A 25,479-nucleotide genomic window follows, 5' to 3' on the forward strand; every position below is an offset into this window, starting at 1 on the left:
CGGGAAGAGACCAGTGGTTGGGCTTTAGGTGGCTGCACACAGACTTTTAAGACCCTAGTCACTATCACAAAAGTAAGAGATAGAATATTCTCTTACTCTGATATTCCCATTGTTCTTGCTCTCCAGAGACTATGATGCTGATCCCCCAGAGAAAACGTTCCCTGAAGACATATTTGGTTATGTCTGAGAAGTTTCCATAACGTTGCCCCCTTATGTTCTACAACATTCATGGATATATTTGCAGCAAAGGCAAACGCACGAGTTGATATATATCTATCTATATTATTATAGATAGATATTCATGGGTAAACTCCCCCATCTGTTCAGCCTACATGTCTAGCTAAGCATCTACTCCTAGCTCACCACTTTTGTGGGATTGTGCATCTAAGAGTATTTGTGAGCATCTAAGAGTATTTTTGTGAGCATCTAAGAGTATTTGCCTGTTGCCTTTAACCCTTGCACATTTCGTGGTGTCTTCCCTCGCCGCTACCATTTTTGCCAAACTCCCTATGACTGTATGTTGCCTCCCTGTCAACACAGTTACCACTTTTCTACCCCCTAGCCCATGACTTCTCTTCCCTCTCTCACTGCTGTTCCCACCCTCGGTCACCGTCAAAGAATGTTTCTTTTAGTAGGAGAGCCTTTTCTTGATTTTATACATCATGATCTCATACAAGATGTGTCCTTTGGAGACTGACTGATTTTACTCAGAATTGTCTGTGTTATGCGATTTCTCAAATGCATCACTTTTAAATAATTTTATTGGGGGCTCATACAACTCTTATCACAATTCATACATACATCAATTGTATAAAGCACATTTGTACATTTGTTGCCCTCATCATTCTCAAAACATTTGCTCTCCACTTAGCCCCTGGCATCAGCTCCTCATTTTCCCCCTCCCTCCCTGCTTCCTCCTCCCTCATGACCCCTTGATAATTTATAAAGTATTGTTTTGTCATAACTTACACTGTTTGAAGTCTCCCTTCATCCACTTTTCTGTTGTCCGTCCCCCAGGGAGGAGGTTATATGTAGATCCTTATAATCAGTTCCCCCTCTCTACCCTTCATCCACCCTCCCGGTATCACTACTCTCACTCACCACTGGTCCTGAAGGGATCATCCATCCTGGATTCCCTGTGTTTCCAGTTCCTATCTGTACCAGTGTACATGCTCTGGTCGAGCCAGATTTGTAAGGTAGAATTGGGATCATGGTAGTGGGAGGTGGGAGTGGAGGAAACTTTTAAGAACTAGAGGAAAAAGAAAAAAAAAAAGAACTAGAGGAAAGTTGTATTTTTCATCCTTGCTACACTGCACCCTTACTGGCTCATCTCCTCCCTGAGACCCTTCAGTAAAGGGGTGTCCAGTTGCCTACAGATGGGCTTTGGGTCTCCACTCCGCACTCTCCCCCTCATTCACATTGATATGATTTTTTGTTCTTTGATGCCTGATACCTGATCCCTTCGACACCTCATGGTCACACAGGCTGGTGTGCTTCTTCCATGTGGGCTTGTTGCTTCTGAGCTACAGAAGCTAGAGAAGCAAACAAGCGATTTACTTTAGTTAGTTCTGGCTTGACATATCAGACAAGGATCTCCTATCGAACGTGCAGTAGCAACATCAACTCTTCAGCAAGAAGAACACCTCTTTAGAGGAACACAGTTTAATCCATAAGACGTGTCAATATGAACAGACCAATCCTCACCTCTCACGCTCCCAGGTCACTTCACAGCTCTCCAGCTGCCGGAGCTGTAGAAGTTGGAGGCAGACCTACTGATTCATCAGTAGCTGCCTGGTCTTAGGGACCCCTTGAGACATCCACATGCTCTCCCTGTAAGTCCAAGTCCCCGTTCGTTAAGGACATCTCTAAAATTTGAGTGAGCACATTTGCAGTTTCATTTTAAATGTGCCTCATAAGCACCAGTGGTTATTGCGGTGGCGGTTGAGGAGGCTGAGCAGCTTCTCTGGAGATCTCAAAAACAGGTCACTTCTCTGAGGATGAGACTGGCTCAGTTGGTGAAGGGAAGAATAAAGTAACTCCCTGGGATCTCTTTCACCTCTAATATTCTAAAACCCTGGTTTTTTTGGTAACTTTCGACACGATCCCTGAACGCACACAAAAATGGCCTCTTAATCCCTTCACTCACTAACCAGTAAGTCACTGGTGACAGTGCCGTGCAGTCGTAAAGAACCTAGATAGGCTGGAAAGCCTTGTGCACAGACAGGGCAGTAGTGCTGTGGAAATCACTTTCCCTGTGCATTGTCCAGAACAAGTGCTGTTTCTGCCAAGTGTTTAGTTGAAAGCAGTGGTCCTCAACCTTCCAAATGCCGCAACCTTCCATACAGTTCATGTGGTGGTGGCCCCCCCCAACCATAAAATTATTTTTGTTTTCACTGTCATTTTGCTAGTTATGAATCAGGCGGCCCCTGTGAAAGGGTTGTTGGACACCCCCAAAGATCTCACAGGTTGAGAACCACCGGTTTAAAGTCTGCTTTTTCTGTTTCACCATCTCATGGCACGAGGAATGCTGAATGTGCTACGTGTTGGGCTTCTAGGTGCTGGAATCCAGTGACCTGCCACAAGTAATTACTTCTGTAAAGTTTCTGAGCCAGCAAGAAGCAAGGACAACACACAAAGCAAAGGTAAACAGGCGCAGCAACCAGGGAGAGTGTGGGGACTAGGGCAGGGAGGCTGCATGGGATGTCGGGGGGTGGAGGGGTAGGGGGGAGCAGCGACTTGGGACAGAAAAGGAACTGTGACGTTATTGGGAGCTGTCCATCTTCTCCTCGGCCTGGCACCGGCCCTTGCCTCGCATTAACTCCCAGCTCTCCGCCCTCACGAGGGAGCAGGGAGATGTCCATGAATGAGGGGACTCGTGCTTGGAAGTTGGTGAATCTGGAAGTTTTCAAATTTGTGGGAAATGCAGCAATATCTCCCTTGTTTTCCTTAGTTAATAAAAAAAAAGTTTTGTTTTTTTTAATCTCCTTTTCCATTTTGGGGGTGGGGGCGGGGTAGAAAATCTTATCAAGACCGTGTTCTTAAAAACAACAACAAGAGCGTGTTCTTATTGGCCACAGTCTCACCACAAAGTAATCCTTGGCAGGGTCTCTGGTTGATCTTTTCCTGTGAGAAATGTATAAGAGTCTGCTGCCTAAAATCTCCACTCACATGGAAAGGAAAACTGTGAAGTGGACTCCATCCCATCATTCCTAATTATGCAGGTTCTTCCTAAACACTGCTCTAGAACCAGCTCATCTGGCAAAAGCTGTCCGGCTCCTGCCAGGCCATCATGGGCACCTTGGTGGTGCTGATCGTCCCTTCGACAGACATGGACGACATGAAGAGATACCGCCCTTCCCTTCCCTGGCAAGAGCAAGCGGGAAATGATGGAGTCTCGCCCGTTTGCCCTCCGCAGCTGTCCACATTGTCCCACTGAAGATTCTGATGTTCCAGGGCAAATCACCACGGTCACAACTACTCAACTTCCCATTCTTCTTCAGCTGCACGATTCTCTGGGGTTCGTACTGGTGGGTTGGGGTGTGCGCTGTCGAGATCAGCTCTGTTCAACCAGGCCACAGCCCCCCTCACATGTCATATGAGACAACTGATCAGTGAGGGCAGAAGCAGGAGCAGAGAGCCTCATCAAACCAGAACACACTTCTGGTGAGACAGCAATAAACATCTGTAGACAGGGGAAATAATATCCGGTCCAAGTGAGAGGTGGAAAGACATTTCTATTCGAGGTTTGCACAGCTCTGCCGGACCTTGCCAGAGGACCTCGCACTGCCATTTAGCTCAGTGAGAGCTACACACAGGGTGCACGGGGAACGGCAATGGTCCATGCTGGACATCACAAGAGATCCCTTGGGTCTGTGGGTGACTGATTCGCTTATGTGACACTCTGATCTGTAAAAACAAACCAACAGCAAGGTCATGGATTGCTGAATCTGTGGCATATTATCCCATAATAACCAGTGTGCCATCTTTGATTGCAGGAACTGGAAAAGAAGATGCAGATACCATCATATATTTCTGGGAAAAGACAATATTTACATAAGATGCAAATGCTAGAAATGAACCGTAAAAGACAAGAGGTAAATCTAAAAAGAGAGAGGAAGAGTGGCATAGTTACCAAACTTACTCCATCTAACTAACCCCTGCCATGAACATAGGGATGCACACATGACTTTATAGGACAGAGTAGAACTTCCCCTAGGGGGTTCCAACACAGCTACTCTGTACAGATACAGAGAGCCTCATCTTTATCCCATGGAGTGGCTGGTGTTTTGAACAGCTGACCTTGCAGTTAGCAGGTCAACCAGTAACCCATTGGAGCTGAACTCAACTACTAATGCTAGGAAGAATCAACTCATTTTTTCCTCCCTCCTCCCCACCCCTTCCTCCCTCTTTCCCTCGTGAACCCTTGATAATTTATAAATTATTTTTTCTTTTCATATCTTACATCAACCACTGCCTCTTCACCCACTTTTCTGTTGTTCATCCCTAAGGGGGGTGGTTATTCGTCTATCATTGTGATCCCCCTTTATCTTCCCACCTTACCCCTACCCTCCTGGTATTGTTACTCTCATTAATGGTCTGAGGGGTTTATCTGTCCTGGATTCCCTGTGTTTCCAGTTCCTATCTGTACCATGTGTGCATGCTCTGGTCTAGCCAGATTTGTAAGGTAGAATTGGGGCCATGATAGTGGGCGGGGGAAGCATTAAAGAACTAGAGGAATGTTTCATCGGTGCTATACTGCAGCCTGGCTGGCTCGGAGCTAGGAAGAATACGGAAGAGTCCGTCTGCTAACAACTCTGTTGCGTCACCTCTCTGTGTTCAGTCCTCTCACTGCCACAGTCCTCTCTGTCACAAGCTTCCTTCTTATAGATTTATGCAATTTATTTGAGTTGTTGAAAATATAGAAAGCAGTTGTCTTGTTCTGGTGCATATTATTATCTCTGCAGGTCTATCTAGATAAGATAGGCAGGATAAACAAGCTGGAGGAGAAAACAATAGGACCAAGGTTCCGGGAGGACATGGGAGGGGTGGGGGATAGGGGAAAGGAAGTGGTGTTAACAAACCCAGGGACAAGGAACAGCAAATGATTCAAAATCAGTGGCAAAGAGGGTGTAAGAGGCCTGGTAAGGCTTGATCAAGGGCAATGTAACCAAGAGGAATTACTGAAACCCAAATGAAGGCTGGGCATGATAGTGGGACAAGAGGAAAGTAAAAAGAAATAGAGGCGTGAACTAGGAGGCAAAGCGCATTTATAGAGGTCTACATACAGGCATGTACAGATGTTAATATATGTATATATCATGATGGGAAAATAGATCTATGTGCATACATTTATAGGTTTAGTATTAAGGTCGCAGATGGACATTAGGCCTCCACTCAAGTACTCCCTCAATGCAAGAACACTTTGTTCTATTAACCTGGCATTCCATGATACCCACCTTCCCAAAATGATCACTGAAGACAAATGTGTGCATAAGCAAATGTGGTGAAGAAAGCTGATGGTGCCCGACTATCAAAAGATATAGCATCTGAGGTCTTAAAGGTTTGAAGATAAATAAGCGGCCATCTAGCTGAGAAGCAACAAAGCCCATATGGAAGAAGCACACCAGCCTGTGTGATCATGAGGTGTTGAAGGGATCAGGTATCAGACATCAAAGAACAAAAAATCATATCATGGTGAATGAGGGGGAGTGCGAGTAGGGACTTAAAGTCCATCTGTGGGCAACTGGACATCACCTTACAGAAGGGCCACAGGAAGGAGACAAGCCAGTCAGGGTAGAGGGTTCATGAGGGATGGGGGCAGGGAGGGAGGAGGAAAAATGAGGAGCTGATGCCAGGGGCTTAAGTGGAGAGCAAATGTTTTGAGAATGATGAGGGCAATGAATGTACAAGTGTGCTTTACACAATTGATGTATGGATGGATTGTGATAAGAGTTGTATGAGCGCCTAATAAAACGATTTTAAAAAAAGAACAAACAAAAATAGTCAGGACCTCCAACGGGTTTGAGGGACAGTGAACTGGTCCCTGTTTAAAAAGTTTGAGGACCCCTGGGCTAGACTTTCTGGAGCCATAGAGAGTTGATGAACTCTTGAAACTACTGCCCTAGATAATCTTTAAACCCTTAAATCAAAGATATCCTCTGACATCTTAAAACCAAACGATAATTTAGCTTAACGTACAAAAAAATGTCTACCTGAAGCACTGTATGGGATCAAATTGACAAAAGAAAAATCATACAGGAAATGTAGAGGGCCGTAAGTTTCTGTTAATGAAGGAGAAACAACTTGGAAAAGGAGGGTGAGAATGGGTTACACATCGTGAAAAATACAATCAGTCATATGAATTGTGCATGCAGAAACTGTTGAATAGGCATAGATTCTGCTGTCTATATTTTCTTTCTTGTTTTAAATCATTTTATTGGGGGCTTGTACAACTCGTATCACAATCCATACATACATCCACTGTGTCAAGCACATTTGTACACTTGTTGCCATCATCATTCTGAAAACATTTGCTTTCTACTTGAGCCCTTGTTATCAGCTCCTCATTTTCCCCCCTCCCTCCCCGCCCCATCCCTCATGAACCTTTGATAATTTATAAATTATTATTATTTTGTCATGTCTTACACTGATGTCTCCCTTCATCCACCTTTCTGTTGTCTGTGCCCCTGAGAGGGGGTTATATGTAGATCCTTATAATTGGTTCCCCCTTCTTACCCCACCCTCCCTCTATGTTCCCAGTATCACCACTCATATCACTGGTCCTGAAGGGATCATCCACCCTGGATTCCCTGTGTTTCCAGTTCCTATCTGTACCAGATAGGAACATGCTGTGGTCTAGTCAGATTTGCAAGGTAGAATTGGGATCATGATAGTGGCGGGGAGGCGGGAGGGGGGCGGGGGACATTTAGGAACTAGAGGAAAGTTGTATTTTTCATTGTTGCTACATCGCACCCTGAACATATCTTATTTTGAAGTAAAAAAACAAAAAGGGCAAAAATATCTGGTAGCCGGATAAATGTTTTCGGCGGGCTGCATGTGACCCATGGGCCGTAGTTTGAGGATGCCTGGTCTAGTCCATGAGAATTAAAAATTCTGTTCTGTGATTTCCCCCTTTGATCAGGATTATATTATAGACTTTTTGATCAAAATGTTTGGTAAGGGCAGCTGGGCACCATCCAATGCTTCTGTTCTAATGGAAAAGAAGGTAAATCCTCCTGAAGAGCATTACCCACATCTTTCATTTCCTCTTATTTCTGACTCACCTTCCTCCTCTGTTGCTCCAGGTGAATAAACCCCAGGTGTGCGTCTGATGGCCAGTGATAAGACAGCACATGGGGTTAAACAGAACTCTTATTTTTTATGTCCTGTTGGCCATTTGAATATCCTCATTAGTAAATGATGGCCCAAGCCTTTAGCTCAATTTTTAAATTGGGTTGTTTGCCTTTTTGATGTTAAGTGTGTTAGGATAGGTTATCTAGAGGGAAAATTTCAGTGGCACTCATGTATGCATAAGAAAGAGCTTCATGCAATAAAGTCCACATGGAAGAAGCACACCAGCCGGTGTCATCATGAGGTGCCAAAGGGACCAGGTATAAGGCATCAAGCAAAAAAAAAAGAATATATATATATATATATATATATATATATATATATATATATATATATATATATATATATATATATATATACCATAGTGAATGAAGGGGGAAGTGCAGTGTGGAGACCCGAGGCCCAAATGTCGACCACTGGAGATCCCCTCATAGGTTTAGGAGAGGAGATGGGTCAGTCAGGGTGCGAGATAGTGCCGATGAAGAACACAGCTTTCCCCCAGATCCTGGATGCTTCCTCCCCCCAACTACCATGATCCGAATTCTACCTTGCAGGACTGGATAGGGCAGAGGTTGTACACTGGTGCATATGGGAGCTGGAGGCACAGGAAATGCAGGTGGATGATACCTTCAGGACCAGGGGTGTGAGGGGCGATGCTGGGAGAGTGGAGGGTGAGTGGGTTGGAAAGGGGGAACTGATTACAAGGATCCACATGTGACCTCCTTCCTGGGAGATGGACGGCAGAGAAGAGGGGAAAGGGAGACTCTGGATAGGGCAAGATATGACAAAATAACAATCTGTGGATTATCAAGGGCTCATGAAGGAGAGGGGAGCAGGGAGGGAGGGGAAAAAAGAGGACCGGATGCAAGGGGCTTAAGTGGAGAGCAAATGCTTTGAAAATGATTAGGGCAAAGAATGTACGGATGTGCTTTATACAATTGATGTATGTATATGTGTGGATTGTGATAAGAGATGTATGAGCCCCTAATTAAATGTAAAAAAAGAAAGAGCTTCGTATTAAGAAGCATCTTCACATCAAGCAGGCCCTGCAGCCCAGGCCACACATGGCCATAGTCTGATACTAGTCTGCAAGTCCTCCTTCAGACTCCCATAGCCACATGCCTGTGATGCAGAATTGTGAACTGGGAAGCAAAACGAGCACAGGCCACTGAGCACCAAGTCACATGGATCCAAAATTGGTGGAAACATGGCAGGCCGCCAACAGCTGGGGCCCAGGGTCAGCGGCAGAGCTCCGGCAAGAGAATAGTTCTGAGTGCCTCACTTTTATCCAAAGGCAGTGGCCTCAGGCTGTGACTTGAGTAGCTCCGTCCTAGCCAAGAGTGTCTAGTTGACATCAAAGCATCTGCAAGTTGTATAGATATTATATATGGTGTGTGTGTGTACTTGGTATTAGACCTTTATCTAACATAGGGTTCCTGAAAATGTCCTCACAATCTATAGGTCATCTTTTCATTTGGTGCTCATGTCCTTTTATGGATGGGGTCTTCATATTAAACCATGCCTTTTGAGACCTTGAACATATTCACCTTTTCCCCAACAGTCCCATGAAGAGTAAGTGTCTTCACTTCCAGTAAGAACTAAAGCCTCAGTTGGGGATAGTGGCTGCAGATGGTCGTACAAATTGCTTGTTCGTCCTGATGATAAGAGCTTGGTCAACATCATTCATTTATAATTGATCCTTTTCAGGCCCAATTGGAGTTAAAGAAAGATTTTCGCAGGGAGGCAATAATTAACAAACAAAACTCAAGGGAGCATAAAGCCAAGAAAATTCTTCAAAGCCTTCCAAGGAACGAAGATGATGACCTCACCTGGGTGCCTGATGAAACTGTGAACAGAAATCCAGGTGAGTTGTGTGTGTGTGTGTGTGTGTGTGTGTGTGTGTGTGTGTGAAATATTTCAAGTGCTTTTAAAACTTTGCCAAATAAAGTACCCGTGGAGAACAAAGATGCTAACCATCCTTGGGTTCTTGCTGATAGTTTACTTCGTGGAACTTGGTGCAACTGCTATCAAGTCATTTTTGAGTGGCCTGAAAGGAAAGCAAAGAAACAAGGCTGAAGTTGTGTGAAAAAGATGTCTCTTTCTTGTTAAGGACTGGATATGCCTTCCATGCGTCACTGTGCTCCTGCACCGTCCCTGGAAAGAGAAGGACAAACCGCCTCCTCTTCTTAGAGCGAATGAAGGGTCTGGAGGTGTAGGCTGTCCCCCAGGTTACAAACCAGCTCAGTCCCTACCCGTGTCTTGAAGAATTTGTGGATAGCTTGGGCCTGGTCCATATATTCTTAATGAGTCTTAATTCAGTTCAAGAAAAGGTTCCAAAACTTTCCGATGATTTAAAAGCTGCAGATGGTGCAGGTGAAGGTGATTGCGATGAAGACTTTGTGGTGAGTCGAGGTTGGTTCAGCGAGCCCTGGTGATGCAGTGCTTAACGCACTCCGCTGTTAACCACAGGCCGGCAGTTCGAACCCCCTGGCTGCTTTGTGGTAGCTTCCATAAAGATTTACCAGCATGTTGTCGGATGGATTGGGTCTAGCTGCGATGAGTCAGAATCCTCTCACAGGTTAAGGGGGTTGGTTCACCGGTTTCCAAGTGAAGACAAATTGACATACTATTAAAGAACAAGTGGGAGTTTTCTGTATGTAGGTCGTGTGTAACTTGGGGACTTCATGTCGATGATACTGCTTGGGATCACATGGCAAATCGATATCATCAGCCTTTTTGTGCCATGTCCGGGCCTTCCTCTCTCCCAGGCTGTCCCCTCCGCTGCAAGTCAGCCCTCTCAGGCCTGCTCAGAATGTCTACAGTCACCTGAGCATCATTTCCCACTCTGTGCTTGCTCCCCCTGCTACCCCCAATGTCTCTGGGAGCGAGGTCTCTGTGCACCAGCCAGGAACCCAGGCTCCTTAGCCCTTCTACCAACAGTGGGTCCATCACAAAGTCCTGCTGATGCCACTTAGGACTGACATCTGCCCTCTCTCCCAGCTCCATGCTCACTGTCTTAGCTCAGGCCGTCATCAATTCCACGCCTCCTGGCTGACCTCTTCATGCCAGGCCTTCACCCTCCTTCCACCTGCCCTCCACTTAAGTGCTTCTCCCTTTGCTGCCAGACGTCGGGCATCAGTATCTGCATCTGCATCACCTGGGCATTGGTGAGAAGTACCGAATCCCAGGCATCATGTTCGACCTCTAAATCAAGGCCTACAGTGGGTCATGGTCACCAGGGGATTCTCATCCAGCCCTGCCCTCATAGCAGAGTTACTGCTGTTACTTGTTCTGCAGTTGATTCCGAGTCATGGTGACCCCTGCGTGCAAGAGCGGAACCGCCCCACAGTGTTTTCTAGAGCAGAGGAGACATTATGAGTGCACACTTCACCATGTAATTCTCCTGCTTTAAAAACAAAAGAACAAAACTTCAGTGAGCCTCCATCAGCCTCAGGACAAAGTCTAAGCCCCTTAACATCCTACCTTAGACTGCCCTTCCCTATCCAAATTTCCTAACACTCTTGCCTCTACCCCCACACTCCAGCCACACCTGATTGCTCAGATCTTCTGGGCTTTTCAAGGGACAGCTGAGCCCAGCATCTCTGTTTAGCTGCTCCACCAATTAGAGTCTTACTAAACTTTCCCCCTTCACATTCCCACAGAGAGCCTGGGTGGTATGTGATTAAAGGGCTAGCGGCTAGCCAAAGGCTAGTAGTTCAAACCTACCAGCTGCTCTGCAGGAGGAAGATGTGGCAGTCTGGGGCCATAAAGATTTACAGCAGTGGTTCTCAACCTGTGAGTCGAGACCCCTTTGGGGGTCGAATGACCCTTTCACAGGGGTGGCCCGATTCATAACAGTAGCAAAATTACAGTGATGAAGTAGCAATGAAAATAAGTTTATGGTTGGGGTGGGGGTCACCACAACATGAGGAACTGAATTAAAGAGTCGTGGCATTAGCAAGATTGAGAACTACTGATTTACAGCCCTGAAAACCCTGTGCTATAGGGCTACTAGGAGCTGGAATCAAGTTCCAGCTGGAATCAATTTCCTCAAGGCAAACCACCCCTCCCACCCACTGACCTCCACCAGTGTTTAATGAACAGTCTTGCCCGCACCTGAGATTACTGTGCTGTGGTCCAGACCCCCACAGCAGGGGATGGGTCTCCAGGATAGTGCTCGCTGTGTCTCAGGGGGGCTGGTCCTGAGCTGAGATGCAAAATCATCAACTGAGACACTGCTCTTGCTCAGAGAAGCAAGATGCATAATCATTAAGTTAATTAAGGAAGAAAAGGTTGAATAATTAGAAATCTGTTTGCATCATCCATTTAAACTCCACTCTCAGTCCCACAATGAAATAGGAGTATGATTTATAATCATAAAGGTAAATAAATTTTAAGTCTCAGAACTGGATTTTAAAATATTGCTAAGAACAACCAAGAAAAGTGCCTCAAGCTACGGTTAGACACTTAGAGTTGTCACTTAAAGACCAGACAGACCAACATGGCAAAGCCTTTGGAAGATGCCCAGGTCTGGAGGGGCCCAAGAGAGTCTATTGTACTCAAGAAAGGGGTTTTCTTTATTTTGCCCCAGCTAGCATTTATTGAATGCTTCCTCCATAGCCGGTCCTGTACGCTTTGCCTATATCGTGTCATTCAATCCTCACACAGCCTGAAAGACAGTGGCTACCGTCAGCCTCCTTGTATCGATAAGGGAACTGAGGTGTAGAGTTTAGGGAACTGGCTTGATGTGGCGAGTCAGGCTACAGGGTCAGGTCTTTATACTTCCAAGTGCGCACCGACCCGCCTCCTCATAAAGCCTCATCAGGACACCAGGGGTGTGGGACTGTGTCTGGGAAAACCTTAGGAAAGGCTGTGAATGTGCAAGTTCTGACTGCTCAGCCTCATCTTTTGAGAGCAGCCTGACCTCTGTGCCTTCTGAAAGGGAGAAGAGATCCTCATCAGTGCCTGCAGAGGTTGCCACGCGATTCTATATTCAATCTCATTGTAGACGTATACAAGGGGAATAACAAGGGACATAGCCATTATTTATAAAGGGTTTATAAACATGTTAAATATATTATTTAGTCCACATAGCCACCCCTTGAGGTATCATTGCCATCTCTATTTTACAGAGGAGGAGACTACATCCAGGCGGTCCCGTGAGTTGCTCAAGGTCACACCCAGCCACTAAGAGAGAGACGGAGTAGAGGCATGCTAGCTCAGGGCTCTGCATACGTAGCCCACTGCGCTGGGCAGTCACCCTAGCAATGCTTCCTTTATTCCCGGATAACATCTCTGGATTTCTTTCTTTCTAAAAATAGTTGATTTGCTTTCTCCTAAAAGTGTAGTGTAGCGCGATCATAGCATACAAGAGCATTTTGCTGGTCGGGTTCTGGAGATTGAGGTTTCACTGCACCAGCCTCCTCGTTCACGCCAATAGAGCTGCCTGCAGGCTGCGCCAGCTCAGAGCTACCCAAGGAGACCGTGTAGAACTCGCATTGGTCCCAGGGGGTTTCCAAGCTGTGAATTTTTATGGGAGCCAGGTCTTTCTCCCTCAGAGTGGCCGGTGGATTTGAACTGCTGGCCTTTTGTTCAGCACTTTAGTCAAGCACTTTAACTACTGCATGCCTGCTGCTTCTTGGTCTCCTCTTACATAAGTGATTAGTTGCTCATTTTTGTTTGTTCCTTTAGAAGATGTGATGAAAGTTTCAGCTCTCTTGTAGGTTGAGAGGTGGTCTTTATTTGTTGTCTTCTACTGCTCCTGGTTACCAAGACTCCCCACCCTCCAAAATTCTCTGGCTACTCATTCATTTATCCATTCCCTCACTCAAAAATGTTTACTGAGCACATACAAGTGACCAGCGTTGTGTGGCAGGCTCAGGGTACAGTGATGAGGCAGGTAAAGGTGTTTGTTTCCTGCTTGTGTAACTTGCATCATAGTGTACAGATGAAACCGAGTATATGAGGGGTACCTAAAACAAACCAGATTTTCCCCCACCCAAAAGCTATGTATTTAATTTTAAAAACAAAAACAACCCTATTACCTTCAAAGTACTCCCCATTACACTTAATACATTTGTCAAATCTGATTCCACTCTTGGAAACAGTTTTCAAACTCATCTGTTTAGATGGCTGACAGCACCTCCCTAGTTTTGGGGTGTTTTTATTTGCCTCTTCTACATCGCCAAATTGCTGTCCTTTCATGTCCCTCACAGAAACAAAAGAAGTCAGACAGAGCAAGGTCAGGTGAGTAAGGTGCATGGGGCAAGAGAGGCATGATGTTTTTCACCAAAACATGGCACAGTGAGATGGCCATGTGAGCAGATGCATTGTCACGAAGGCAAAACCAGCTCCTGCCTGACACAAATCAGTCCTTTTTTTGTCACACATTGTTAAACAATCTTTTCAAAACTTCTAAAGAGAAAGCTTGATTAACAGGCTGACCTGGTAGAACAAACTCCAAATGCACTACAAGTCAATATTTTCATCCACTCGGGAAGCTGACAGACATCCAGAATGAGGTTTGTCATCAATCAACATTTCAAATGAGAAAACCACTCAGACATTTGAGTTTTTCCAGTAGCACTGTCATTGTAAGAGGTGTTCAACATCACAACAATTTCTGTGGCATTTCTCCCAAGCAGGAGACAAAATTTCACAGCCACACACTGTTCTCTTAAATTGGCCATCACAAAAAATGAGGTTCCAGTGAAACTGCTTTTATGAAAAAGTTCCCTGTGCCCACAGAGAACCTTCGTAGGCGATGTCACTGAGTGCATTAACTCAGGGTTGCTCGATGCTCACCTAGCAGGAAAAATGCGTACTAAGAAAGCTCGGGAAAAAAACAATTCCGCTCTGCTCAGAGCAATTCTGGTTTGTTTGGTTTTTTTAAGGGGGATGGGGGGAGGTGGGTAATCCCCACATAGTTAGAGACCTAACGGCCTGTGGAGTTGGGGAATGTTGCTGTGAAGAAGTGATACCTGATACAAAGTAAGGATGAAGGGCCAAGAATACACTTGCGTGTGAGGACTAGGGACCAAGAGCAGGAAACAGGAACATGCAGCATTGTGACAGCAGACTGCATAAAGGCCCAAAGAGGGAAGGATAGGGATCCATGCTGGGCTCTGGGTAGAGAAGAAGGTGGAGAGTGACTGAAGCTGGACCTTAAGACACAGGTCAGGGTCAGAGCACATGGAATTTATGTCAATAAGGTTGTTTTTTTTTTCAATCTTAAGATCAACAGAAGCCATTGAAAGGGCAGGAAATGACATAATCAGGTTATTTTAAAAGCATTCTGTAGAGAACTGATGTAAATAGAAGATAAGATGATGTAGAGACGTGCTATAAGAATATCCTCACAGATGCCCCCCCCCCAGAAGAAGGCACTTCAGAGGACAGCACTGACGCTACAGCTCATGGAGAAGAGTGCATCTGATAAGAGCACACGGGAGCAAACGAAGAGGCAAGGAGAGAGAGTGGAGCACATCCTGGCCCACCAAGCCTCAAGGATGATATTCCTGCTCAGAGCAGCCAATGCACAGAGTAGACCATAGGGCCAGCCCCACTATGACAACCTCACAGACCCATAGCACTTCAAGGGACTTCCCTGCAGGCACAGTGTGGGAATTGTGCCTGATATGACCCCAATCCACAGGGGAAAAACATTAAGGGCATGCAACAGAGCAGCAAGAAGAGCAAAACAATACAGTCTCTAGGGAATACCAAAAATGGACTTTGGGGCCATGGCATAGCACTTCATCAGACTTGACCAGTAAACACTCCTAAAGGTCAACAAATCAAAAGAGATAGCGTCTGGGGTCTTAAAGGCTTCAAGGTAAACCAACGGCCATCTAGCTCAGAAGCAACAAAGCCCACAGGGAAGAAGCACACCAGCCCGTGTGACCACAAGGTGCAGAAGGGATCAGTTATCAGGCACCAAAGAACAAAAAAATCAGATCATTGTGTGCTCACCTCCATGATACGATCACTGAAGACAAAAGGGTGCATCGCAAATGTGGCAAAGAAAGCTGATGGTGCCCAGCTATCAAAAGATATAGCGTGTGGGGTCTTAAACGCTTGAAGGTAAACAAGCAGCCATCTAGCTCAGAAGCAACAAAACTCACATGGAAGAAGCACACCAGCCTGTGAGATCACGAGGTGTTAAAGGGATCAGGTATCAGGCATCATCAGAACAAAAAAATCATATCATAATGAATGAGGTGGGGAGTGAGGAGTGGAGACCCAAAGCCCATTTGTAGGCCACTGGACATCCCCTTACAGAAGGTGTCTCAGGGAGAAGATATGCCAGTCAGGGTGCAATATATCAACTATGAAACATACAACTTTCCTCTAGTTCCTAAATGCTTCCTCCTCCCCTGCTATCATGATTCCAATTCTACCTTACAAATTTGGCTTGGCCAGAGGATGTACACTGGTACAGATAGGAACTGGAAACACAGGGAATCCAGGGCAGATGATCCCTTCAGAACCAGTGGTGTGGGTGGCAATACTGGGAGGATGGAGGGAAGGTGGGGTAAAAAGGGGGAACCGATTACAAGGATCTACATGTGACCTCTTCCCTGGGGGATGGACAATAGGAAAGTGGGTGAAGGGTGACATTGGACAGGGCAAGATATGACAAAATAATAATTTATAAATTATCAAGGGTTCATGAGGGAGGTGGGAGTGGGAAGGGAGGGGGAAAAATGAGGAGCTGATGCCAGGGGCTTAGGTGGAGAGCAAATGTTTTGATAACGATTAGGGCAATGAATGTACAGATGTGTTTTACACAGTTGATGTATGTATGGGTTGTGATAAGAGTTGTATGAACCCCTAATAAAACGATTTTTAAAAAGGTCAACAAACAGACCTGGAACTATTTATAGGCTTTTCTTTTGTTGTTGTTGGTTTTTGTTGTTTTGTTTGGCTTTGTCTTGATTTTGTGCTTATCATTGTCTCTGCATGTCTTTCTAGATAAGATTGGCAGGATAAACAATCCAAAGGAGAAAACAATGGGACTGACAGTTTGGGTAGAACATGGGAGACATGGAGGTGGGGGAAGGGAAGGGGGTTGTCAACCAACCCAGGGACAAGGGAACAACAAGTGATCTAAAATCAATGGCAAGGAGGGTATAGGATGCCTGGTGGGCTTCGTCAAGGGCAATGTAGCCAAGAAGCATTACTGAAACCCTAAGGAAGGCTGGGCATGATAGTGGGACAAGAGGAAAGTAAAAAGAAATAGAAGAAAGAACTAGGAGGCAAAGGGCATTTATAGAGGTCTAAATATGGGCATGTACATGTGGAAATATATTTATATATGATGATGGGGAAGTAGATCTATGTACATATATTTATAGGTTTAGTATTAAGGTAGCAGATGGACATTTGGGCCTCGACTCATGTACTCCCTCAATGTAAGAATATTTTGTTCTACGAAACTGGCATCCCATGATGCTCACATTCCCAACATGATTGCTGAAGACAAAGAGTGGGTATATAAGCAAATGTGGTGAAGAAAGCTGATGGTACCTGGTTATAAAAAGATATAGCATCTGGGATCTTAAGGGCTTGAAGGTAAACAAGCGGCTATGTAGCTCAGAAGCAACAAAACCCACATCTAGCTCAGAAGCACACCAGCCTGTGTGATCATGAGGTGTTGAAGGGATCAGGCATCAAAGAACAAAAAAACATGTCATGGTGAATGAAGGGGAGTGCAGAGCGGGGACCCAAAGCCCATCTGTAGGCCACTGGACATCCCCTTACAGAAGGGTCTCGGGGAGGAGATGAGTCAGTCAGAGTGCAGTATAGCAACAATGAAACATACAACTTTCCTCTAGTTCTTAAATGCTTCCTCCCCCCGCCCTATCATAATCCCAATTCTACCTTACAAATCTGGCTCAACCAGAGGATATACACTGTTACAGATAGGAACTGGAAACAAAGGGAATCCAGGACATATGAACCCTTCAGGACCAGTGGTGAGAGTGGTGCTACTGGGAGGATGGAGGGAAGGTGGGGTAGAAACGGGGAACCGATTACAAGGATCTACATATAACCTTGTCTCTGGGGGACAGACAACAGAAAAGTGGGTAAAGGGAGACTTCAGACAATTAAAACACGACAAAATAATAATTTATCAAGGGTTCATGAGGGAGTGAGGGTAGGGAGGAAGGAGAAAAAAATGAGGAGCTGAAACCAAGGGCTCAAGTAGAAAGAAAATGTTTTGATGATGGCAACAAATGTACAAATGTGCTTGACACAATGGATGATGGATTGTGATAAGAGTTGTATGAGTCCCCAATAAAATGATTTCTTTCAAAAGGAAGTTGGCCATTGAATAAGGAAGACTGAACATGAATCAATACAGCTGAATTATGGGCTGTCAAGGAATACTGAAAGCACCACAGAATGTCAAGAGAACACACAGGCCTGTCTTGGAAGAAGTACCGCCGGAATGCTCGTTAGTAGTAAGGAGAGTGAGATATCTCTCACAGACTTCGGGCATATTAACAGGAGAGCCCAGTCCCTGGAAAAGCACACCCCGCTTGGTAAAGTAGGTCAGTGAAGAGAAAAAAAAAGGAAAACTGTCAGATGGATTGGCACCATGGCTGCAAAATGAGTTCAGACACAATTGGGAGGATGGTGGAGGACTGGGCAGGGCTTTGTTCTATTGTACATGAGGTCGCTATGAGTCAGACTGACTTGACGGCACCTGACAGCAACAGTGTGTCATAGCTAATAACACGACTCTGCCACTGAGCTCCACAGCATGTCCCAGACAGCACGCTTGCTAAAACACCCCACAGGTGACTCTGCTGCGGCGTCAGCCTCGATGCGAAGGTTAGAAAAGCATGTGTGATGCTCTAGCACTGAAGGTGCTCCATAAATAGAACTAGGCAACCTTGCAATCGTCTTGCCAAATTTTTAACTTGAACTTCATCCAAAGAAACAGACAAGTCCTAATTTAGAATAATTCTACAAAATAATTGGCTTGAACTCTTTAAAACGTCAGTGTTACAAAAGACAAAAGGAGGAGGAGGAGGAGGAGGAGGAGGAGGAGGAGGAGGAGGAGGAGGAGAAAGAGGAGGTGGGAAGGAGAAAAAGACTCAAGAACAATGCACCTTCCATTGGTTCGGGGCTGTGACCTGAGTCAGGGTGTTGTATCCCCCCCTGAGCCCTGACGATTGATTGGTCACCTCAGATCCCATGATGGGGATCATTACATCATCACACAGCTGTCAAATTGATTGCATCGCTCTGTAACTGCCCAACCACTCAGATTCATAGGCCAGCCAAGGCTACGCGTGGTTTGGAGGGACACGATTCAATATATGACACAGAGGATCATCCCTGTATTGTGGTTGTATAGAAAAATGCCTTTGTTCTCAGGGAGTCCGTGTGATGCGTTTAGGGTTGAAGTGACTGTGATTCTTAAATGGCTTAAGTCAAAAGCATTGAGTTTTCCCACGTTAAGTGCCGTCAAGTAGCTTCCAAGTGCAGCAAACCCGGCCCATCCCTGTGCCAACCTCAACATCCGTCCTGTGTGTGAGCCCACTGTTGCAGCCACAGTTGTCAATGCATCTCGCAGGTGGTCTTCTTTTTCACTGGCCTTTTACCGTGTGTGTGCATGCGTGTGCGTGTGTGCGCGTGTGTGTGTAAAACAACAAGTGTGCCAACATGTCAGTGAATTGGGGTAAATATATGTATATTGTAACCGTTTGTGTATCTCCCTGAAGATTTTAAAATCTTTAACATTAACAATCAAAATAAGTTTTAATGCTTAGATACCACTTGAAATTATGTACGTGTAGTTCTGAAGGACACAAAGCAACTTATTCTGTCCTTTTTGAAATTTAATCAATAAATCATTGTTAGGAAAACAATCTGTTCATATTTTGTAGGAAACTCGTGGAACGCAACATTTTTAGAACATCAAGCAGGAGGTGACTATTGTCGCCGAAAAATTGGCAAAATGGAAACATGGCTCCGTGAGCAAGAAACCCGGGGGCAGCTTTTCTGGGATACTTCCAGTTCTGACTCAGATGAGCCAGGGAGAGACGAGAAGAAGCCACGAGCGCTGGTGAGGACCAGGACAGAGAAAATCCCACTTTTTGATGAGTTCTTTGATCAAGAATAAGGATGCTGTTCATAAGTCTAGATACTGATTATACTGAAGTATATAATCCTGTAAAAATTTCCAAGTTGGTGAATGAATTACTTGAAGGAAACCAAATCACTTTATTTGGAGAAAAAAAAGAATGGAATTGCTTGGATTCTCGTGGTTTACAGGTTTTTCATATGTTCTGTTACCTATTACTGTCCCATTGCTTCAAAACTTGGGAGTTAAACAAGAACCATTTTATTCTCTTACTTTTCTTTGTGTTACTTGGCTCAGCTGCATGATTCTTCTGTCGATCTCTTCTGGAGTCTTTAACAGAGTTCCGTCAAATAGGAGTAAGAGCCTGAACTGGAGTCGTCTGCAGGCTCAACCCAGGTGCTGGGAGAATGGGCTCTTAGGGTCTCTGTCTCTGCATGGATGGATGGATGGATGGATGGATGGATGGATGGATGGATGGATGGATGGATGGATGCATGGATGGATGGATGGATGGATGGATGGATGGATGGATGGATGGATGGATGGATGGATGGATGCATGGGTGGGTGGGTGGATGGATGCATGGATGCATGGATGCATGGACAGATGGGTAGATAGAGCTAGAGACTTACACATATACACATACACTTAAGCTTCTAAAAATTTTTGAGGAAACTGTATTATCTTTTCATCCCATTTTCTCGAAAACGTTTTAAAGTCCCCTAGTATACTCTCAGACCCTCTTTACAGGATATCATTCAGTTATCTCTCTAGAAGGGTACTCAGTTTTCTTTCATGTCAGCTGAGGGTTCCAAAAAGCAAATTTCTCAAGAGGAAGAAGCAGTAGCAGCTGCCGGTTCTCCTTTGTTTTTTTTTAAGACTTTTATTGGGGGCTCCCACATCTCCCATCATAATCCACACATTCCTCCAACATGTCAGCACATTTACACACATGCCACCATCATCACCTTCAAAGCATTCTCTTCCCACCTGAGCCCCTGATATCAGCTCCTTACTTCCTCCCTCTCCCTTCCCCACCTGCCCTCCGCCATGAACCCCTGACAAGTTATAGAACATTATTTCCATACCTTACATCATCCTCCACCGCCTCCCACCCACCCCTCTGGTATTCGCCCCCATGGGAGGGAGTTCTAGATTGATCCTTGTGATCGATTCGCCTCTCTCCCTGCCACCCTACCCCCCCCCCAGTATCTCTACTCCCCCATTGGCCCCAAAGGGTCCATCCTTCCTGGATTCCCCATGTTGCAAGCCCCCACCTGCAGCAGTGTGCATGCTCTGGTCTAATCTGCCCTGTAAGGTAGAATTGAGGTCATGATAGTGGGGCGAGGAAGCACCAAAAAGCCAGAGGAAAGTTGTGTGTTTCATTGGTGCTACACTGCACTGGGACTGGCCCATTTCCTCCCCTTGGCTGGCCCTTCCCACTCCCATTTCCCTTCTCCCACCTGCCCTTCCCCCAACTTCCCCCAGAACCATTGGTCCCATTCTTTTCATCCCTGAATTATTTATCCTGCCTATCTTATCTAGATAGACATGCAGAGACATTAATAAGTGCAAAAACCAGGCAAAACTAAATAAAACAACAAAGGAAGTCAAACCCGATAAAACAATAACAACAGCAAAAAACAATAAAAATAACAATAACAAAAAGAAAGCCACTGACAAAAATGGAAAAGCTTATAAATAGTTCAAGGTCTGTTTCTTGGCCTTTACAAGTGTTTTCCAGTCGAGTCTGATGGGGTGCCACACTCTGTCGCCCAAGTCTATTTTTGGTATTCCCTTGGGAGTTTTATCACTCTGCTCCCCCTGCTGCTCTGCTGCATGCCCTCAGTGCCTCCCCCCAGCGTGATGGGGCTGGCCATGCACAGTTCTGCACTGTGTCTCCAGTGCTGTCCCCCACAGTGCCATGGTTCAGTGAGGGACACCGTGTCCTGTGGTAGAGCCAGCCCTACGGGCCTCCCTGTGCGTTGTCTGCTCTGAGCAGGAATATCACCCTTGGAGCTTAGTGGGTCAGGATATCCTCTCCTCCCTCTCCATCCCTTTGCGTTTCTCCCGTGGGCTCTAATCTGATGCGCCCTTCTCCCCAATGTCATAGAATGGACATTGTGTCACTTCAGCCACATTGTGTTGGTTAATGCAAGTCACAGACAAGTTCAGAGGCAATGAAAAAGAGATAACACTGGGTATGCATAGTCCATCGGGGCCCATCTTGAGAGTCTTGGGAACCTTGCTGCCTCACCATATTTTTAGAAGCAAATTAGATCTTATAAAAAATAGATAAGAGTAGACTTGATAAAATAAAACTTGGACTTATATTTTTTTTCTCAGAAAAAGGTCACAGTAGCAGATTGTGCTTGGCTATCAAAAGATATGGCATCTGGGGTCTTAAAGGCTTGAAGTTAAACAAGCAGCCATCTAGCAGGGAAGCAAATAAGCCCACATGGAAAAAGCACACCAGCCTCTGTGATCATGAGGTATTATTGATAGGATCAGGTATCAAAATATCTAAAACAATTATATCAGTGAGAACGAGGGGGGTTGGAGTGGAGACCCAAAGCCCATCTGTAGACAATTGGACATCCCTTCAAGAAGGGATATCCGGAAGAGATGATTCAACCAAGCTGCAGTATAGCACCAACCAAACACATCATTCCTCTAGTTCCTGAATGCTTCCTCCCGCCACCCTACCACACTACCACGACTTTACAAACCTGGCTAGCCTGGAGAACAAACATTGGTACAGATAAGAGCTCTTGACACATGGAATTCGGGACAGATAACCCCCTCAGGACTAGTAGTGGGAGTAGCGATATCATGAGGGGAGGGAAAGGGAGGGAAGGGGGAGAAAGGAAGAACCCATCCAAGGTTGGATAAATAGTCTCCCCAAGAAGGGGACAGATTACAGAAAGGTGGGTGAAGGGAGACACGGGCAGTGGAGGATATGAAAAAAATTATAACTTATAAATTATCAAGGTTTCATGAGGGAGGGAGGGAAAAATGAGGAGCTGATACCAAGGACTCAAGTAGAAAGAAAATGTTTTAAAATGATGATGGCAACAATGTTCAAATGTGCTTGACACAATGAATTTATATATGGATCATGATAAGAGTTGTATGAGCCCTAATAAAAAATTTTAAGATGTGAAATAATAATAGCAATATATAATTGATCAAGGATTCATGAGGTGGGGGGAGAGGAACTTATACCAAGGACTCAAGTAGAAAGAAAATGTTTTGGAAATGATAATGGCAACATATGTACAAATGTGCTTAATACAGTTGATGTATGGAATGTTATAAGAGCTGTAAGATCCTCCAATAAAATGATTTTTTAAGTATCTCTTCAAGTTTGATATAGATTCTAGAGTTCTTTAAAACTAGAAGGAACTTTAGAAATGCCCAGTCCAAATGTATTCTATTTCCAAAAATTAGATTGTTAGATAATTTTTAGAATCATTTCTTGTGTAAAATGAGGCTTCACTGTATGCTTAGCATATTCTATCTAAAGGTACTTTAAAGTAATCAGAAGCTTTTAAGAACTTAGTGAAACTTTAAAGCAAAACAAAATACTATTTTAAGTCTTAAGGGAATTTCCAAAAAGAGAAAAAATGGAGGACACAGACACACACATGCTCTTAAATTGAATACTCAGTATGTTCAAGCCAATCACTGAGAAAATAAAAAACCTGATGTGTCGGGGAACAAAACTGATATTTCTCCCAAGAACTGAGGTAATGAGATTTCCCCTGGGCACTTCTACTCCAGGTTCTTTCCAAAGAGCACTCTTCTTACTCTTTCTATATTACATAAAGCACAAGGAACCCTGGTGGCACAATGGTTAAGCACCTGGCTGTTCACTGAATGGCAGGCAGTTCAAACCTACCCAGGGAAGAGAGTGACCATCTGCTCCTGTAAAGATGGTAGTCTGGGAACCCTTTGGGGCAGGTCTACTGCGTGAGAGAGAGATGATAGATGGTAGGTAGATAGATAGCCAGACAGACAGACAGGTGGTAGATAGATAGGCAGGGAGGGACGAGTCAGTTGGGATGCAGTATAACACTGATGAAATATACAACTTTCCTCTAGTTTTTTAATGTTTCCTCCCAGCCCCCCCCCCCACCACCACCACTATCATGATCCCAATTCTATCTTACAAATCTGGCAAGACCAGAAGATGTACACTGGTACAGATAGGAACTGGAAACACAGGGAATCCAAGACAGATCAACCCCTCAGAACCAATAATGAGAGTAGCGATACCAGGAGGGGAAGGGAAAAGTGGGGGAGAAAGGAGGACCCAATCTACATATAAACCCCTCCCTGGGGGACAGACAACAGAAAAGTGGGTGAAGTGAGACATCAGTCTGTGGAAGACATGAAAAAAAAATTATAAATTATCAAGGGTTCATGAGGGAGAGAGGGTGGGGGGAGGGGACATGTACAAATGTGCTTGACATAATGGATGCATGCCTGGATTGTGATACGAGTTATATGAGCCCACAATAAAGTGATTTATATAAAAAAGAAAATGTGTCTCTCTTTTTTTAAACCATTTTATTAGGGGCTCATACAACTCTTTTTACAATAATGTGTTTCTTTTTTGTTGTTATGGGTAATCAAGGCAATTTTTACATAAAACAATCTATCTATCTAACTTTTTAAAAATCATTTTATTGGAGCTTGTACCACTCTTATCACAATCCATACATCCATCCACTGTGTCAAGCACATTTGTACATTTGTTGCCATCATCATTCTCAAAACATTTACTTTCTACTTGAGCCCTTGGTATTAGCTCCTTGTTTTTCCCTTCCCTCCCCGACCCTCCCTCCATCACAAACCCTTGATAATTTATAAATGATTATTTTTCCATATCGTACACTGTCCAAGTTCTCCCTTCACCCACCCTTCCGCTGTCTGTCCCTCAGAGAGGAGGTTATATGTGGATCCTTGTAATCGGTTCCCTCTTTCTAAAACCCCACCTTCCCTCCACCCTCCTGGTATTGCCACTCTCAAAAAAAAAATAAAAGCAGTAACTTTTAAAAAATCATTTTATTGGGGCTAGTACAACTCTTATCACAATCCATACGTATATCCACTGTGCCAAGCACATTTGTACCCTTGTTGCCATCGTCATTCTCAAGGCATTTACTTTTTGCTTGAGCCCTTGGTATCAGCTCCTCATTTTTCCCTTCCCTCCCCGACCCTCCCTCCATCACAAACCCTCGATAATTTATTATTTTTCATGTCTTACACTGACTGATGTCTCCCTTCACCCACTTTTCTGTTGTCCGTTCCCCAGGGAGGGGATTATACATACATAGATCATTGTGATCGGTTCTCACTATCTCCCCCCACCTTCCCCTTCCCCTCCTGGTACGGCTACTCTCATTATTGGTCCAGAGGGGTTGATCTGGCCTGAATTCCCTGTGTTTCCAGCTCTTACCTATACCCGAAGAAACACATTTTCTACAAAGATCTAAGTACCTTGTTCAGCCAGCTGGACTTCTTGAGCTAGTAAGATCCTTTAAAGGACGAGTCCAATCTATTCATAGGACCTTCACGTATTAGCTTTGAGTGCAAAGGTTTCAAACAACATGGGACAAGTCACTCCCAATGCGGATGCTGGGGACAGGCGAAAGTAAGTCTCCATTTCTCTGTGATGTTAAACTGGACAATGACTCCAACCACGCCCACCACTTTCAGCCTCCTAGACTGTGAGCTGCCTGCGGGCACAGATCTCAATTCTCTGGCAGTAGCTCTCCCTCCCAGCAGGATACCTGACCCAGAATTTAGTATTAAATGTTTGCTGAATTAATTTATGTGTTGAATTAACTAGTCACTTAGAGAGGCACTTGTTTCTCTCCAGCTATTTATTTGCTTACCCTCATTTCCATCATTTCCTAAGAAGCTTGGGGAGACGGGCTTGATTATACAGTGAAAAGAGGGAACGAAATAAAAATTTAAGCTCTTGGAATTTATGACATAAATTTAGCATCGCCTTTGGATACAGT

At 44.8% G+C, this 25,479-nt stretch overlaps 1 protein-coding gene across 1 annotated transcript in view; it reads left to right on the forward strand.

The window, feature by feature from the left end:
* The window catches only part of CCDC198 (coiled-coil domain containing 198), a 42,365-nt gene extending 22,879 nt beyond the window's left edge, over positions 1 to 19,486 (forward strand). The window contains exons 3-6 of the mRNA XM_075532050.1: positions 2,556 to 2,642; positions 3,996 to 4,094; positions 9,058 to 9,214; positions 19,251 to 19,486. Of these exons, the coding sequence (XP_075388165.1) occupies positions 2,556 to 2,642; positions 3,996 to 4,094; positions 9,058 to 9,214; positions 19,251 to 19,486 (579 nt within the window). The remainder of the gene's footprint in view (positions 1 to 2,555; positions 2,643 to 3,995; positions 4,095 to 9,057; positions 9,215 to 19,250) is intronic.
* The last annotated feature ends 5,993 nt before the right edge of the window (positions 19,487 to 25,479 follow it).

This window comes from Tenrec ecaudatus, chromosome 14, assembly GCF_050624435.1.
Source record: "Tenrec ecaudatus isolate mTenEca1 chromosome 14, mTenEca1.hap1, whole genome shotgun sequence".
Classification (NCBI taxonomy): Eukaryota; Metazoa; Chordata; class Mammalia; order Afrosoricida; family Tenrecidae; genus Tenrec; species Tenrec ecaudatus.